The following is a 19,368-nucleotide window of genomic DNA, read 5'->3' on the forward strand; positions in this document are numbered from 1 at the left end:
GATCTCGATCAGTTTGTGGCGTTGTCCTTGGGTCTTGCTTATGCTACTAGGGTCTTCCCAAAGGTGTGGCTGACAAACTGATTTGGAAGTCACCATGTGAAATCTGGAGGAGTTCAGGTGGGTTCTGAACGTTCAGAAGTCATCCATGGTCTCCTCCATGAGACTGGACTATCTGGGCCTGACTTTGGACTCGCCCTCAGTCAGGGTGTTTTCTCTCTCCCGGGGAAACGACTCTTGGAACTTCAGACTGCGGTTCATGTCCCACACATGGTCGGCACTTCGGACCTGTATGCAAGTTCTGGGACTGATGGTGCCGTCTTTCGAGACGGTGCCTTTCGCTCGATCCCTCTCGGGGATCCCCCAGAAGGCGGTCCTTCTCGAATGGGACTAGGATCCAAACTCTCTGTACTTTCGTATCCGGCTGTGCTGGCTGACCAGGGAGTCTTGAGCTGGAATCCTCCCTCCCCTTTTTTCCTGAACACTTATCACCGGGGATGCAAGCCTGTCTGAGTGGCAAGGAGTCCCTCGGCAGGTTCTTTGCTTCGGGAGTATGGTCCTTTGGAGGATACAGGTTACTGATCAATGTCCTGGGGCTGAGAGCGATCCGGCCTTGGCTTGCTCGGGCACCTGCAGCTGCCCAGTGCATGTTCAATTGACTATGCCACGACCGTGGCTTATGTCATTCACCAAGGGGGGCACCAAGGGTGTCCTTGCAGCCTTGGATGTGTCAATTCTTCGTTGGGCAGTGAACTTGGTTCCAGCTTTTCCGCTGTTCCCTTTTCAGGTGAGGAAACCTTGGCGGGCGGAGGCCTTGAATGCAGGGGAATGGTCCCGTCATCCGGAGGGGTTTTCTGCAGTTGTGCCTTCGTTGGGGGCACTCCAGATGTGGACCTGTTGGCGTCGCATCTACAGGATAGTGCTGCGGTTTGTGGCCCGCTCTCGGGACCTTCTGGCGGGTGCAATGGTGGCACCATGGGTTCTGTCATGGGCAAGAGCATGCGCAAGGTTTAACTTGAACAATGTAGTGGAGTTTAGCATGGTCATCTGCGCACGGCTGCCGCCGGCATGGTCGTGTGCGCGTGCTCACGGATAGGCAAAGGTCAGTCTCAGCTGCGGTCTGCCTTTCCTCCTCCCAAGTTGCTGGCAATAATTTTTCGCAGGTTAATGGTGGAAGGGATTCCAGTCTTTCTCGTGGCTCTGGACGGGCCTCGCAAAGCTTGGTATGCCGACCTGGTCAGGCTGGCCGCAGACACTCCTTGGAGAATTCCCCTCAGGGAGTAGTTATTGTCTCCAGGGCCCATCTCCCGTCCAACTTTGCGGTCGCTGACTTTGCCGACTTAGCTGTTGAATGCCAGGTGCTGAAGGACTGGGTTTGGCCGCTTCAGTGATTCCCACCCTGCTTGAAGCGCGGGAAAGCGACTTCTAGGGTCATTTTTGGTCATCATACGAGACAGTCGTATATTGCATTGGCTCCCCCTCGCTCTTACTCCGGTGGCCCAAATCTTGGTTGCTGTCACTCTGCGTGCAGGTGTTGGCACTGGCAACATTGTCCTGTCGTTCTCCCTATATGTTGATCATGGGGCCAAGTGGTAGTTCGTCCGGATCCGTTCTTCCCTACGAAGGTGGTTTCTGGTGTTCACTTGCATGGGGACATTGTATTCGCATCTTGTGTCCTGAGCCCTCACATCCTAAGGAATGTGCATTGCTTACTTAGAGTGCGGGCACTCCAGGTGTACTTGGTCTACTACTGAGTCTTTTCGTGAGTCAGGCTCGCTCTCTGTACTTACGGATGGTCCGTAAACAGGACTGCCTGTGTCTGCTGCGTCTATTCCCGGATGGATCAGACAGAAGGTGGTGCAGGTTTATTCAATTGGGGGTCAGGTCCTGCTTTTCCCTGTTTCGGCACGTTCTACTTGGGTGCTTAGTGCTTCCTGGGCTTTTCACCTTGTGGGCATCTGTGCTCCAGGATGCAAGTCGGCTACCTGGTAGTCTGTTCACACCTTTACCACGTTTTATGAGGTGGATGTGCTGGCATCTGCAGATGCCTCTTTTCGGCCGCAAGGTTTTTTGCTGGCTGCGGTTTGGAGGGCTTTTGGCCTTCCTTGAGGGTGTTTTACTGTTTTCAGGTGGGCCTCATCTTTTGTGCTGAGTCCTATGTTGCCTGGTCAGCTATGTTTGGCCTTGGGGACTTGTTCTTTTCTGCTGTTCCCACCCCTCATTTTATGGCACTGCTTTGGGACATCCCTACTGATATGAATCAGAGAACTGTGTCCATCAATGAACGCTAGAGAACTGGATTTTTTGACTTACCGTAAAACCCTTCTCTCTAGTTTATTGACGGACGCAGTACCCGCCCCTCGATTTTGAGTTGGGTTGGTGTTACTTTTCTGACACTGCTTTGATACAAAACTGGCATCCTATGCAGGAAGAGGGTGTACCCTCCGGGACTGCGTAGCCAGAACTTTTTTCTGCCTAGTGTCCTACTCCCTGTAGGGGGCAGTATTACCCTACTGATATGAATCAGAGAGAACTGCGTCTGTCAATGAACTTAAGAGAAAAGGATTTTACAGTAAGTCAAAAATCCATTTTTTTTTTTTTTTTTTTTTTTAAAGGTTGGTGTTGCTTTTGTATGGTGTTGCTTTTGTACATGACTGTGTACTGTATATGGGGCCTGCCATTGTTTCCTTCAAAAAAGGCCCATTGCAAGGCCATCCTGGTGTTCAAAAATGACAGGTTGGAGACAACTTCCGTATACCTATGCTGATCATTTGATCTGCTTTTTTCTTCTGTAAATTGGCATTTTCTCTTTCGTTCATTGAGGTACACAGTTCCATATCATCTTGACCGTTGGGTTATGCTGCCCCTTTCAGGAGTAGGACACTAGGTGGAAAAAAATGGACTACGCCTATAGGGCAGTCCTAAGGGGGTTTACTCCCACTTCCTGCTATAGGGACTTGAGTTTTTTTTTTTTTTTTTTTCCAACAGGAGTAAGGACCTAGCTCCCTGCTGGGATCTTTGGTCCTAGCATTTTTTCCCCTTTTTTTTTTTTTTTAAAGAGAACTTTTTTTTTTTTTTTTTTGCTATTTTCCTTCTACAGTCAAGTCTGTTCCAGTGAGAACTAAAATTGGCTGCCAGACTGGATGATGCACTGGATATCCTAGATCCTTTACGGTCTCCACAGTATGGTGAGCGTGTGCAGACCGCGCTAGGTCGGTCACGAGAGAGCCCCACTGGACAGGGGCTGGCTGGTGAGTTAAACGTCGTCTCACGGGGACGCTCACGACTTAGTCGCGGCCTGAGTCGCAGCCTACCTCTGGCCTGCAGCACCCCCCATTCCAAAATAGGGAGGTGATCTGCCTGGAGTGGTGCCTGCCCGTTTCCAAGGTGTGGTGAGTAATGTCCCCCCTCTCCTCTTGGGAAATTTTGGGGTGGATGTTGGCCCCTTCGAAGGTTGATAGCCCCACCATGTGTCCTTCCTACCCTAATGGTACTCGCCAGCGGGGTTCCCCCTTTTTTTTTGGGGGGGGGGGGGGTTGTACAGAATTTGCTGACGGTCCCCAGGTTACTATGGAGTCCTTGAAGCATGCGTCACCACCTGACCCCATTCTCAGTAGCTGAGGGTGCTTCTGGCTCTGTCCGCTCTGGTGGCCATGATGGTGGTCCTGCAGTCCTGCATCCTCAAGTTCTGAGGCTGATTTGGCCGCCGTGGACACGGCTTACCCCGCCAGTTCTGCGTCTATGCACTTGGGAGTGCTAACAGGGAGGATGAATCCTTTTCCACCACATCTGCGCAAGAAAAGGCACTTGAGGCACTGATTGGATCAGTGTGGGAAACTTTCATAATGGAGGACACAACTAATGCTGTTCCGGTGCAATTTGGTACCCACAGACTGTCCAAGGTGACTAAGGTGTTCCCTTTCCTGCTTATTTCGACATAATTGTTGCAAGTCCCCAAAATGCATGGTTGGTATACCAAAGTGTTTCGCTAGGAGGTATCCTTTTGAGGCGTCCCTCTTAAAGAAGCTGACTGTTCCAATCGGTGGCAGATTCTCAGGTTGCATCTCAGGTTACATAGTTCCATAGTGAGGTTGAAAAAGAAGTGTGTGTGTGTGTGTGTGTGTGTGTGTGTGTGTGTGTGTGTGTGTGGTGTTACCCATACATTGTATACCCCTGTATGTTGTGGTCTTTAAGGTGCCCATCTAATAGTTTTTTGAAACTTATCGATGCTCCCTGCTAAGTCACACTGCTACCAGTGGAGGATGCTCTGTCTTTTAAAGACCCAGTGGACAGGAAGGCTGAATCTCTGGTCTGCTACCTTTTTTTTACTGTGGCAGGTTCAATTTTAAGGCCCGTGTTTTTCCCAGACCTTGGCGGAATGGGCAAAGTTTCGCCAGGAAGTTGCGCCAGGATTTGGAAGGGGGTCAGCATCCTCCTGAGCTGGCGGATCATGTGATACAGGGGTTATAGTATATCTGTGACCCTTCGCCGCATCATTTGACTTAAATGCTGGTCTGTGTACCAGGCATGCAAAAAGGCACTGACGGATTTCCCCTTTGTGGGAGACCACTTTGAAGCTTCTGTGGAACAGATCATTAAAGGTCTCACGGGAGGTAAGAGCATCCATCTTCCGCAGGTTACTAAAAGCAGAGAGCCTCGCTGCAAACGTGGTCCTGTCTTCTCGGCCCACAAACAGCCCTTTCGTCCTGCGGGGTTGCAGGACAAGGGTTCAGATTTCTCCTGTACCTTCTCGAAAAGGTTCCAAGAGACCCTAGGTTGGGAAGTCAAAAGCGGGCTCTGCTGGTCCTGCAGACAAGTCCTCCTCTGCCTGAAGGGGCACCCTTACCCGTTCATGGGGTGGGGGGGACGTCTTCGCTTCTTTCCAGACCCATGGACCTCTTTTATTCAAGACAAATAGGTCCACAAGTTAATCCAGTCACAAGATCAAGTTTGGTCCTTGCCTTTGGCAAGGTGCTTTCCTTTCAACCTGCGCTGTCCCCAAATCGGCTGTAGGGCCTTCGTGGGGTGGTTCAGGATTTATGCTCCCAAGGAGTGATCGTACAAGCTCCAGAGTCTGAACTTTTTCAAGGGTTTTATTCAAACCTATTTACTGTCCCCAGGAAGGAGGGCAGAGTCCATCCAATCTTGGATCTCAAGGCCCTGAACCACTTTGTGCGGGTTCAGAAATTCAGAATGGGGTCCATTTGCAAGGTAGTGTCCTCCCTTCATCAAGGGGGTTTTCTGGCCTCTATCGATATCAAGAACGCATACCTTTATATCCCAATATATGTATCTGGTACCAGCGTTTTTTTCGCTTTGCTGTAGGAGCACTATCAATTTGTGACGTTACCCTTTGGTCTTGCCTCAGCTCCTCGGGTGTTCACAAAAGTGTTGACCCTGATGTTAGCCTTGCTCAGGCAGAGGTGGTTCAGCGGTACTGGAGTTCGGCTGGGCACTGAATTTTCAAAAATCAGCTCTCTACGTCCAACAAATTAAACTACCAGGGCCTGACTCTGGATTCAGCCTCGGCTCGGGTGTTTCTTCTGGAAACTGCTTAAGTTGCAGCATGCGATTCGGCTCCTGTTGTCCAACCGCCAGTCATCTCTCAGGACTTGCAAACAAGTGCTGGGTTTGATAATCTCCACTGTCAAGGTGGTTCTGTTTGCTCAGTTTCATACCAGACCTGCAAAAGGAGATTTTGGCCAAATGGGATAAGAACCCTTGGTCCCTGGACAATCTGATCCTGTTGAGCCGAGGTACGAGGGGATTCTTGCTGTGGTCGTTGTTTCCCGGCGCTTAGGCAGGGAAAGTCCTTTTTTCCCCTGTACTGGATGGTGGTTTGCACGGACGCCAGCCTGTCCGGGTGGGGAGGTGTCTTGGGCATGGAATCGGTGTCACGTCTGCTGGAATTTCTACAAAGAGGTGTAGACCAGCATTTGGCCCTGGGCACCATTAGAAGGGTCCAATTTTCAGATTTGGCAATATTTTTTCCAACTCGGCTGGCCACAATCTCCTTGGTTCACACCTTCCTGCAGGGGGTTCACCATTTAGCTCTTCCGGTAAGGTCCCCGGTGCTTCCACGGGATCTTAATCTGGTACTGTCGGTTCTTCAAAAACTGAAAATATTTGAACTTTCTCTGCTTACTGTCACAGCAGCTATTACTTCTGCGCGCAGGGTGTCGAAACTGGTTGCGTTGTCCTGTCGGTCACCTTACCTGGTGGTTCTCAGGGACAAAGTAGTGCGACGCCCCTGTCTGTTGTTCCTTCCCAAGGTCGTCTCAGGGTTCCAATTAAAAGAAGACCTTGTGTTGCCTTGCCCTAAGCCGAAACATCCTAAAGAAATTGCCCTACATTCTCTGGGTGTGGTTCGGGCCATCAGTGTGTATTTGGGGGCAACTTGAGTCCATTCGCAAGTCGGATTCTTTATTTGTTCTTACATAATGTTCCTGTAAGTGGCATGCTGCTTCCGCTGCAACCATTTTTCTGGATGAATAAGGCAGACGGTGGTGCAGGCCTATTCCATCAAGGGTCAGGTTCCTTCTTTCCCTGTTAAGGCGCATTCTACAAGGGCGCTTGGTGCCTCCTGGGCCTTCCGTCATCAGGAGTCAGTGGTCCAGGTTTGCAAGGCGGCCACCTGGTCATCTGTGCACAGTTTTTTACAAGGTGGATGTCCTTGCATCTGCGGATGCTGCTTTTGGCTGCAAAAGTTTTGCAGGCTGCTGTTGCAGAGGCTCATGCCTCTTGAGGGTGTATTTTTTTCCATGGTAGGTGAGCTCTATTTGTTCCTGGTTGAGCTCTTTGGTTACCTGGTTGGCTATGTTTAGCCCTTTGGAAATTCTGTTCATGGCCCTGTGTTTTCTCATTTCCCCACCCCTCATACTGTCACTGCTTTTGGGACATCCCAACGGTCAAGATATGGAGCGGTGTCCATCAATGAACAAAGAGAACTGGATTTTTGTCTGACCTTTTAAAATCCTATTCTCTGATAATTGACACACAGCACCCACCCCTCTGTGGATTGGGTTATGTATTCTTCTGAAACTTCTTGTTTAAAAACTGAAGTCCTATAAAAGGGAGTGGGAGTATACCCCCTTGGACTGCCCTATAGACGTGGTCAATTCTTTTTTTTTTTCGCCTAGTGTCCTACTCCTGTAGAGGGCAGCATAACCCAATGGTCAAGAAGATATGGAGCTGTGTCCGTCAATGAACATCAGAGAAGGATTTTACGGTAAGACAAAAATCCAGTTTTTTTGTTATCCATACACAGGTTGATATTCTTAGGCCAGCAATGGTAGCAACCATATTTACCTTTTTACAACTTTTTTCAAAATTTAAAGGCATTAGTATTTTATCTCCTATGCATGAGTACAGTACATCATTTTTGATTTGGATTCTAATTTTTTATTTTGTAATTCCATAGATGATTCTCCTCCAGCGGAGAGGGAGCCCGGAGAGGTTGTGGACAGCCTGGTAGGGAAACAGGTTGAATACGCCAAAGAAGATGGATCAAAAAGGACTGGCATGGTAATTCATCAAGTCGAAGCCAAACCCTCAGTTTACTTCATTAAGTTTGATGACGATTTCCATATTTATGTCTATGACTTGGTGAAGACCTCCTAAGTGACTTTTTGGACTTTTGCCAAGCTAATGGATCCGTCAAGTGTAAAATTTGTAGAAAAAAAAATGAATCCCGCTTTCGGATTACAGAAAATCTCAGATATTCCTGCAATCTCACACCTGTTTATTGGAGTAAAAAAAATGAGCATTTTTGGGAATAACGTGTTTCATTCTTCCTTACAAAGGAATAAACCACTTTTTGCAACGGACCCATTTTTGAAGCTGGGAACTTGCTTTAGGAAAAAAAACTCAAAGCAGTAGGTATTCGAGGGCAAAAGAAGAATGGAAGAGCCATGTGAATGCTTATGATTAAAAAAATAATGCATTTCATTAAGCACTCATTCCTACAAGGCACTGTTTGGTATATCAAACTTCTCTACCGTAGGTGTCTGTCCCTTATTTTAGCTTCCAGCATCCCTGTTGAAGGCACTATGGGTAAATTATACTTGTGCTAAAATCTAGCAAAACATTGCACTGTGAAGTCTTGCTGTGTGCCTCTATAACATTTCACTATCCTTTGTAAAGCTCAACACATACATTGGATGTCCATTGGCAGTAGATTGTTCTAAAGATCAGCATCCATGTCACTGCCCATGCAGATCTCTACATGAAAGCATATGTATTAATACAAATAGACATGGCTTTTTTTTTTTTTTTGGTTGGTATTAAGACATGATGTTGTAGGCTGTTGGGCAATTCTGTATTATGCAAAATGATGTGCTAAAAGTATTTCTCCAGTGTTAATTCTGTCTTACATTGTGCAAACTGTGTAGTGGTAACGCTTCACATGTTATCCCTTTGCCGCCTTTTTGTTTTTTTCTCTCTCCCCCCCCCCCCCCCCCATTTCTACCGCCTATTTTTAGTAAGTTTTTTTTTTTTTTTTTTTATATGTATGAAACCCTGTCAAGGTGTATTTAATAAAATGGTAAGCAAAGCTTGTAACTTGTTTTGAAGTCCACTATGATATACTTTTCCAAATAAAATGAGCAACTGCGAGAACTATTTTTTATCACGCTGTCTCAACATCTTATAGCACAACTTGAATTCCTCCATCCCCCCGCTCACCCCCCCCTTCCTCCCCGCTCGCCCACCTAAAGAAATGCATAACAAAACCAGTCCAAATTCAAAAGAGAAAAAAAATTAAATTTTCTCTGGTTTGTGCCGTATAGAACCCAGTTCCAAATCTGAAAAGAATACAACATGGAGTCAACTCTAGTGTTTTTTGCTGTACAGGTAGGGATAGAGGGTGCTGGAAGAACGACCATGTAACCGTTATAAAACATTAACAGTTGTCCTAGGCATTGTATTTTCTCTATCAGTAATATCTGATTTTTGTTTCCTATTGCATATACTGAATTGAAAATGCTACACATTGCCAAATCACACTGTTATTTTCCCATTCCCAAATACTAATAGTATATATTTATCTCTCACTGTAATGTTTTGGCAGCACAAGTAAAGCTTCGGTTTACCCTATGGCAGTTTGGAAGTTGTCAGCAAGGTGTAATGCAGTGGAGTCTGTTTGCTGAAGTTAAACTTGAGCTACAGTAGATTGTGGCTAATGAACCAGTAGTCAGCAGTTCATGGCGTGCAGGCTGATATTGTTTGTAACAGTCATCCTGCAGTACTGCATCTGAAAATGCATTAGTAGCTGGGGATTGTGAATTTGAGCAGCTATAGCATTATAGGTTTAGACACTAAAAAAAAAAAAACTTGTGCCAACATTTATTTCAGTACGAAGATAAGCTACAAAGTAAATGTCTGCAGCATATAAGATTTTGATAGAATTAGCCAGTCTCAGAGCCATGGCTTAAAAGGAGTAACTGTGTATGTAAATATTGCGGATACATAATCACATAACTTAAGTGGCATCTACCCCCTTATCCCACAATTTGATGATGTTTTAGGCTCTGTTCACACTGCTGCGCAGCGGCATAGTCATATGACTTTGCCTGCAACTGTGTCCTGCGACTTCCTTCCAGCTTGGATGCTTTCTAGAAGCATGTAAAATGGCTGAAATCACACCCAAGTCAGGCCAAAGTAGTGCAGGAACATTTTCTGAAGTCGGAGCGACTTGTGTAGCATCAGTTAAGACTTATCGGGAAACCTTTGAATTTGACATATAATCAGACTTCAAGTGTCACCAGTCGGATCCCATGTTGCAGCAGTGTGAACCGAGCCTTAGAGGAATCGGTTAGGGTTTGAGATATATTTGTCTCCTTTTTCCCTCTTTGATGGGCTTCTGAAATTAAGCATTTGCTTCCTGTTAATGCATGTGACTGCTGAACTGTTACATCCTTGGAAACACACATTTTGTAGCTTTTTCTGTTTTTAGTTGTTACTTTTGCCTTTTAAGGCACGTGCCTCTTTTAAGTTACCCATTAAGGATTATTGTAATAATTATAACCATTGCTGCCATTGCAGTTTAGTGCCCTCTGGTCCACCAAAGCTCTAATGTAGTCAGTAAACGGCTTATTGGGTACTTTTTTTTTTTTTTTTTTTTTTTTTTGTTACACACTAAGTTCTTAAAACACATAGCTTTCTTGTGCGTTGAACAAAGTGCATAGATTTGCAAGTGCTTCTATCCTGAAGATCTCTAAAATGAATTTTATTGACTCTGAAGAGTCCTGCATGTAAATCTCAAAGCAGAGCCTGGCTCCGTGAGCCCCCCTTCCCAGTCCTAGTTTGTAACACTTGATAAATGTGCATGTGTGCAATTGGGGGCACACAGTTTGTATAGTTAATTGGGCTACAGTGTATTTTCTGTTTGTTTTTGTTTTTTTGCTGTCTTTATATTGGCCTATATTTTATCCTTAAATGTAGAATAACTTGGTAACCAATCTGTTGTTTTTTTTTTTTGTTTTTTTTTATATTCACATTTTCTGTACTTTTTGTATGCATTTGTTATCTTTAATTCAACCTGCGTGCAGCTGATTTAAAAAATGAGGGAATTCATCTCTGGTGGGCTTTGTTAGGGCTCATGTTTCAGATCTGCATGCAGTGCTTTGCATACTGTTAATTTACAGTCGGCTTATGGGTGTAAGGGCCTATTGTCCATAAATATCACCAAACTGCAAGCGGTCTTTTGTACACTACGTTCCTTTTATATATTTTTTTTTTCTCCTGCTGTACAGTTGTATTTTGTGCGTGCTAACAGATTGCCATGTAATATTACATAAAATTATATATAAAGAATATAATTGACAAGACCATTCTTTTTGCATGCTTGGGTAGTATGTTAACTAACAAAATAAAGTTGCATGTTTAAATGGTTGGCTTTTTTCCATTTTTTTTTTTTTTTTTTTTGCATCTCCTTATTACATTTTTCATTCCTCCTCACTCCCTCTTCCTTCTTTTCTTTTTTTTTTTTTTTTTTTTTTTTTTTTTTTTTATGGGTGAATGTAGGAGTAACCCTGTAAACCAAAATCTTTGAAAACTGAAGGGATGGTACCTTCTTCACTAGGACATTTTTGCATTTCCCTGCCTTTGCTGCAAGCTGCATGAAGATTACAAAACTAAAATAAACATCCATGAACCTTTAGGCCTCATTCATACCATGTGCGGAGATGTGGGTTTTTATGCGCCTGTCTTTGCAAGGGCACAAAGCAAACCATTGTTTTCCATGTACTCCGTTCACACCGCAATGTTGGTATAATTTGCAGATTTTTATGCTCAAAAATATGCAACGTGCAGTTTTCTGCACAGAAAAAAAAACTCGCATTACACCAATATTATATGAACAAGAAATTGGAGAACCTTCACGTATTCTAATGTTTTATTATTCATTCTGAAACTTCTGGTCTGCCAAAAGAATCTGCAAAACAAGACCTTTTTTTAGGAACCTATTAAGCATAAAATGCAAGCTGGTTAATAAAAAATTAAAAACTTCAAATGCTTTGACACCCATTTTCAGTCAGGTGCGGTTTTAAATTTTTTTTTTTTTTTTTTCTTGTATTGTTGCAAAGCTAGATGTCTGGTAGTTAGAAGTGTTTGGTGTCCATGCGTAGTGTGACTTCTCAAAAAAACGAAGGTGTCCCAGCAAAGGTTATGAAGTGATTTCCTAGTGCCATCTGCTAAAGTTCTGGTCATGCTTGGTCCAAACTTATGTGTTTATAAACGAGGGTTGACAAATTAATATGGAACTCTGTATTTTTTCTAGCCTAGAGCTAACTTGAAGTACACAAGGAACACAAAATTCCATAGATGAAAAGTAACTTTAAAAAGCCAGTTTTGGCAAACCTGCTTTTCTGGGATTTGTCAAGCACAATATATTGGTATGCAGCAAAATGCTATGGTAAGTATCTGAAGGGTGTGAAAATTTGATAGTGGATTTGGGTATAAAAGCAGCTGTTTGAGAATTCTTGTACTTCAACACACATTTTCTACATTATGTCAAATGGTTACAAGTTTTCTCAAACCTGCTTTTGCCACAAAACTCACCTTAAAGATAAATGGGTACTGCAGGCCTGTATTTAACTTGACGGCCTTGGGTTTTCAGATTGGTGGACAACTAGCATCATTTAATCCACTTCCTTTGTGCTCAAACAGTCATTGATCAGCCCCCAAGCTGTGACCAGACAGTGGCTAGGTTAACATATATGCGATTGTGTTTGCACAGACACAGCAGCCCATTTATTTGAATAGGGTGCTGTACCTGTGGGAAACAGGAAATATCAATGCACCTTTTTAAAATCGCAGCTGCATGGAAACCGCATGGTGCTTTTGCACCATGCAGGTTTCCCTCGCCAGAAAACTTGCTGCATTTTTGTGTGATGGTTCTAGTAGAAATGAATGGCACCTCTGCGTGTCTGCCTAAAAGCAGCCTGTTTTTGCCTGTGTGTCTGTAAATGCATGCGATTTACATGCATTCCTGCACTCGCAGATTTGTGAACCTGAATTGGAGAAGTAGCAGGGAGTGAGTTCATGCCCCTGTGCCACTATACTATATAGGCACGTCAAAAGGCTTATAACAGTTCAAATTCAGGTACTTTCACTGCTTGCATTTAAATATATTTAATGTTGTATTTGTAAATCCAAAACTGCGTTGGTTTGTCTTGTATCTGCCTGGCCTCAAGCTTTGAGCGCGAGCATGTAATATAGTCATTTCCTGACTCATATAATATACTAGGTTTGGGGCAGTGAACTAGACCTAATCCCTGTAACAAATTGGCACCTGAATTAGGGGAATGACTGCATCCCTCATTGCATACATGCACAAACTTTAACCACTTGCCAACCGCCCCACGTGTGTGTATGTATGTTTGTGTGTGTGTGTGTGTATATGTATGTGTGTGTATATATATATATATATATATATATATGTGTGTATATTAGGGCTGCACGATATTGGGAAAAAAATCACATTGCGATATTTTTTCCCCAACGATGTATATTGCGATATTTATACCCGTCTCTTCCTGGTGTACATTGTACAGTCGCCTCCCCTCCGTATTTGGTACCTTCTTGGCAGCCTCGGCTCACGTGCGCTCCCTCCGCCTCTTCTGTTTGTCCCTTATGATCGGGCTGTGAAGTCGGTTCTCCCGGAGGGAAGTGGGAAACTCTCTGGCTGGGGGCAGACGGAAACGCGGAAAGTGGGGGTAACGCTGGGAGTTGTAGTCCTCTCCACCAGGCAGCTCCTTCGCACCGGAAGCACACTCCCAGTCCCCACAATACACTTCCGCCCCACAGCACAGCGAACCAATCACGTCGTGAGTAGCGGCATGGCGAACCAATCAGGTGTGTAGGCACGTGTGATTGGTTCCCTGTGCCGCTGCTCACCGCTCAGTCAGGAGAGCTGCAGGATGGATGTCGGGCTGTATTCTTCTACCTTCACTGAGAGTCCCCAATATCGCATGATCCGGCGATGTGACTATCGCCCATGCCCGCAGCACGATATTCGATGTTACATTGAATATCGTTCAGCCCTAGTGTGTGTGTGTGTGTGTGTGTGTGTGTGTGTGTGTGTGTGTGTGTATATATATATATATATATATATATATATATATATATATATATATATTCTCCTCAATCCAAAAAATGCTGCTGTTGAAAAATACTAATATTTTATAAAGAAAAAAAAGTGACACAGTGCAAAAAATGGGGTATGCCAAATAAAGTGACAGATGCTTGAATAATAAAGTGCAATAGTGCAACCTAAATTTTCAACCTCACCCCAACATGAATAGTTAAGTGAAGTGCTTCAATAGTGCAAATTGGATACAAATAATACTTGTAATAGATAATATATACATAATTAATCTATAAAACTTGCAATAGTGCATATATAAATTCATTACGTAAAGTCCAAAAAAATGTTCAGCTCTCTAAGCAGGTAGCCAGTGAAAGTGCAGTGTGCTTAGGTGGTGCTCCTTATGTAAATCGGTGACAATCCGTGCCAAAAAAAGTGCAATGATGTGAGGGTCCACTCCCTATGGATACTTCCACTTACCAGACTGCCAGGACCCCTTAGCAATATTGCATGTTGGTCAAACGCGCTTAGTCCGGTGTGGAATGGGATCTTTTCTTTTAGGGCTGGTCTGTTGGACTCCAGTAATCGATCTCTCCCTGGTGGGCCAATAAGTATGGGACCATAAGGAAGGAAGACTCAGACTAGTGTAATTCCGTTTTAGATAATTTATTGGATAAAGCATAAAATAACACTCACATTTTAGGAGTAGAAAAAAGCCTTGCAATAGTATAATCTCCTATGCAGAGACTTCTGGATTTGCGGCATCTGCACAGGCTGCGCTGGTCCTGGCTTGCTTTGCACCGTGACCGGAAGTGACGTGTACTTCAAGCGTAAACAGGAGATTGCGTACTTTTGGACTTTATTTATGTAATGAATTTATATATGCACTATTGCAAGTTTTTTTATTGATTTATAGATTATGTATGTATTTCAAGTATTATTTGTACCCGATTTGCACTATTGAAGCACTTCACTTAACTATTCATGTTGGGGTGAGGTTGAAAATTAGGTTGCACTATTGCACTTTTTTACTTTATTATTCAAGCATCTGTCACTTTATTTGGCATACCACATTTTTTGCGCTGTGTATCACTTTTTTGTCATAAGTCACTGATTGCCACCATTACTACTAAATAAATTACCGTAAAAAAATCCAAAAAATATCCCATAGTTGTAGACACTATAAATTTTTAAAAACCAATCTACGGTTATTGAGATTTTTTTTGTTTGCCAAAATCGTAGCAGAATACAGAATGGCCTAAACTGATGACAAAATCTTTTTTTTTTTTTTTTAATTTATTGCACAAAAAATAAAAACAGCGGTGATCAAATACCACCAAAGTTTTTATTTGTGGGGGAAAAAAGGCATCAATTTGTTTAGTGTTGCATGACCATGCAGTTGTCAGTTAAAATAACAGTGCTGTATCTCAAATGGGCTGGTCATGAGGGGGGGGGGGGGGCCTTTTGGCGCTGAAGAGGTGAATGAGGAGTTTAGACTTGCTAGTCTGTGGAAGCATTTAATGTCTTTTCACTTGGCTTGTAGTCATTCTCCTTGTTCCTGGCAAAGTGCTGCTTTTAGGCATGAAATGTGACAAGCCAAACTCTGGTTCCACAGTTCTGTCTGGTATTTTTACTACAATAAAGATCAGGATACAACACTTTGAAGTTGCTAAACAGACTAGACTCTGGGTCCTGTAGAGGTAGCAGTTTTTTTTTTCTGGGCATGTATTGGGGACAAAAGTGATTGCTGTTTTTCTATGTTCCTGCAGAAGAAAATGTGGTGCAATGAACACGTAGGCTGGTACTGCAACAAAATGACTTGAATATCAGACTTCCCACAGAAGTTATAATGCCAACACGCCTCAGTAAACTGTGGTTCAAATTTATTGGCATAGCAACGCATGTGACATGTGTTAGTGTAAGGGAGCCCTTAGTCTGCCATGTATCAAGGGGCTATTCTCCCAGGTATATTTGCTGTATTCTAATAGTTCTGAAGATTGATTCATCACTCTCTCATGAATGTGTTTCCCTTTTGCATAACATCAGTCATCTCTTTAACTACAGTATCCTAGCATGAAAAGAGTTGGTTTGATAGGGTGACTGGCATCACCCTCAAGCGGGGTTCTCTTGCAGATTTATAGGAAACACTTCAACATCCTGAAGAAGTAAAATATAAGGAAAATTTGTTTAATATCCACAGAATATATTCTCTGTGGGGGGGGGGGGGGGAGAATTCTTGCAGTGTCTCTTGCCAAAGTACTTTTAAACCTGTTACCTTCTGCCTTTTTTTTTTTTTTAAATTGCACAATCACATTGCCTATACAGAATTCTACCACTCAAGCAAATATGTAAAATATTTAACTACAGATTCCGTGAATAAATCTCATAAATTTTTATTTAATGTTCCAGTTCCTTGCAAGGACATTCTGGCTTGGCAAAACTAGGTGTTGAGCACCAGGATGTGTTAAGTTTCAAACCTATAGTATGACACAAAATTCTTTGAAATAATTTCAATTTGTGCACTATAGCTAGAAAGAATTACGGTGTACTGTTTTTGCCGCAATACTGTGTGCAGCTTTAAAAAAAATAATTTGAAAAAGAAAACCGTTTGTGTTTTAATCTTTAGAAATGTATTTTTCTCTTCATAACAGGGGTAAAATTCAGTTCTTTTGAAGGAAAAATGTGGTATGAGTGATGTGTGGCTCCCTTTTTATTTGTGTGCATTTTTCTTTAGTTCAGTTTGGGTGGAACTGTGTGCGTGCGCGTATCAAATGTGTTGTGTATGCTAACACCTAAAATCTATGCCTTCATCAAGGTTTTTTTTTTTTTTTTCTGTTTTACATTGTTACTGGCATTTAGAAGTATACCCCCATATGTTAATTATGTAAGTATTATTTTTTAATACAATTCTGGTGTAACTCTCCTGAAAATGTGTAAAATAAATTCTTTTATGTGCAACCTTTGTAGACGTTTTGTTTTTTATCTGTTTCTCAAACTTAGATATGCATGCTTTGTGTATTGGGAACTCAATGTATAAATGAACTCATCGCATTTCTGTGCACGTTCTAGCACAAAATTGACAAAATCGTTCTAAAAAGACACACAACACTTTATCCAAAAGTTTTTTTTATTTGCAGAGGACATAATTAAATCCTTACCCAAGGATCCCCACCTGTCAGATGTATGTGTGTGTATGTATGTATGTATGTAAACCACTATCGATCAATCGTCAACTAGTCTATTATAAAAATAGTTGTGAACTATTTTCATAATCGATTAGTTGGTCAGCCGATTAGTTGGCCTGCATACAGAATGCATTATTTGTTTACAAATCAGAAGACTGTGACACACACATACAGCCCAGTACACCATCCATACACGTCAGTGTCTGAGAACTGAATGTGTGAGGGGCAATGCCTCATGGCTCTAAAGGCAGATTTTTTTTTTGTTTTGTTTTTTTAACCTTGCTATAGGGGCACTCTGAAGGCAGGTGTAGCCAGAAGCATCAGGGGGACCCCAGAAAAGGCAAAACCATTACACAGTGCAGGTAAGTATAACAGTTTTGAGGGTTTTTTTCTGCCCAACAACAAATTGGCCAAAAAAGCATAAAAGCAAATCTCGTGCGCAAAAAGGTCTGCGGAAGCGGATAAAAAGCAAGCTGCAAAGGTGTAAAGCGAGCCTAATACTGGCCACACACGTATCGATTTTCGCACGAGAATATTTCTCGACCGTTCATTGAAGGAGGCAGTCCTCTGATGCATATCAGTAGGGTAATACCATCCACTACAGGAGTAGGACACTAGTCAGAATTTCTGGCTATGCCTATTGGCAGTCCCTGGGGGGATACCCTCACTCTTCCTGCATAGGATGTCCGTTTTAATCTGTCTAGTCAGGAGTAAAGGACCTAGTTCCTTGCTGGGATCTTTTTCCTGGCATAAAGTACTTTTCTCTTACGCCCAATGGTATTAGCCTTCACTAATGGGTAATGGCGCACTCTGCAGGAGCAGGCTAGGCAGATAATTGATTATCAGGTTAATACAAAAAAAACTTATACATTATCCAGAACCCAATCTGATATTACCTCAGTTTGAAGCTGCCTAGCATCGAGTAGGGCTACCTCTTCCCTGCTGAGACCTAGAATCTCCGTTTTCTTTGTTTTTTTTTTTCTGAATTTATGTATTTTTTCTTTACACAATAGATTATTTTCTCTCACTATCTCGTTAGCCAGGGATTCCTTTCCTGGAGGACCACAAGTGACTGCAGAGCTGGGCCTCGGACTGGGTATCCTAGATCCTTATGGAGTCCCAGCCTGCCATTGAGCGCCGCAGGTTACTGGTACGCCCAGGCCTCGCAACGACAGTGCCCCTCCATATGGGGACGAGCCTGCAAAGCTTCGCTGAGGATGTCTCAACCCGGATCGACCGCGTGTTGCCTGCATCCCTCCATGGCTGACGGCACCCCCACTTAGGATGGGAGGTCTCCCGTATCTGAGTGGTGCCCGCTTCTGGACTGGTGAGTACTGATACCCCCTTGTCCCTTGGGGGGTTGTGGGCCCACTCTTGGGATATAGCAGGGCTGGTGGTCTCTGTAGGATCCCCCTTCTGTCCGGGTTGTGGACTTTCCTTCCCTCCCTGCTCCCGCTGGGGGCGCTGTATGGGGTGCTGCCGGGGTCTCTCTGGGGTCCCTGATGTTGGCCAGAATGTGTTTGGACACATTTTGCCGCCGTTTGGGGCGGCCACCATGTTTTATGGTGGGCAGAATCTAAGCTCTGTGTAAGGACAGCAGCCATATTGGGTTTCTGCACAGGCTCCCGGTCGGGCGCCATCTTGGATGTGGGCAACATGCCTAGGGCATGGGCCATTTTCCCTGTGACTTTTGTTATTGACTTCAATAGGCACCTTTTGTCTGGGCTCAAGGACTGGACCTCTAGCAATGTGAGGTCTCTTCCTCATTCTCACTTTTCTCCTGTGTAAAAATGTGCTGATAGGCTGGGGATTTTTGCTAATCCTTCTGTAATTTTTCAACCAAAACGTTTTTTACTTGAGGCTAGTGTGTTTTCACGGGGGCTCTTTCTGTTACTACAGATTGGGGGGGGGGGGGGGGGGTATGGGTCAGTGGGAACCGCCAATTTAAAGGGTCGGCGGGAACCGCCGATTTAAAGGGCCAGCGTCCCTTTTTCATTTTAAGGCAAAAATGGACTCTCAGGATAATAAATCCCCTGCAGACTTGGTGGGGGGCTTCGGGTACACCTAAATCCTCTCCCATGGCCCCCATATCTGCTGCTCTGGCGACTTTGGCGTCCCAGGTGAATCTGTTGCTGTTGGCACGTTCCTTCATAAAAAAAAAAAGGCCTGTGTCCTCCCAGACTCAGAGCCCGAATTGGTTGCCACAGACGATGGTCCCCCTGAGGGGTCCCGGTCCTCCACTTTGAGACAGAAGAGGGGGATCTTCCTCCTCTGTAGCGCGGGAACACGCTACGATTGGATGCTTTCATTGCCGTCATAACAAACTCAATCTTAACAATGAGCCAGCTCAGTCAAGTAAGTGGTCCGTTTTGTTCGGGTTCTGCAGACCCCAGAAGTCGGGTCAGGCTTTTTTCCTGCCCAGGGGATTTTCACGAACTTGTGAATGGCCAGTGGCGGCGCATTTAGCACATGTTGGTGCCTAAGCGTTTCTCTTACGTCCTCCGACAGTCGCCACCTCCTCTAAGTCGTCACTGTTGGGTATTGACTTCCGCTCCGCAGGAGTAGCTAGGCATAAAGACTTAGTCAAAAGAACAAAGGCAT

At 44.0% G+C, this 19,368-nt stretch overlaps 1 protein-coding gene across 1 annotated transcript in view; it reads left to right on the top strand.

The window, feature by feature from the left end:
- Positions 1-8,450, top strand: part of SPIN1 (spindlin 1) — a 115,568-nt gene extending 107,118 nt beyond the window's left edge. Inside the window, exon 5 of the mRNA XM_082243871.1 lies at positions 7,418-8,450. Within this exon, the coding sequence (XP_082099997.1) occupies positions 7,418-7,617 (200 nt within the window). The 3' untranslated portion in view covers positions 7,618-8,450. The remainder of the gene's footprint in view (positions 1-7,417) is intronic.
- The last annotated feature ends 10,918 nt before the right edge of the window (positions 8,451-19,368 follow it).

This window comes from Pelophylax lessonae (assembly GCF_965119305.1).
Source record: "Pelophylax lessonae genome assembly, chromosome: 1".
Taxonomy (NCBI): Eukaryota; Metazoa; Chordata; class Amphibia; order Anura; family Ranidae; genus Pelophylax; species Pelophylax lessonae.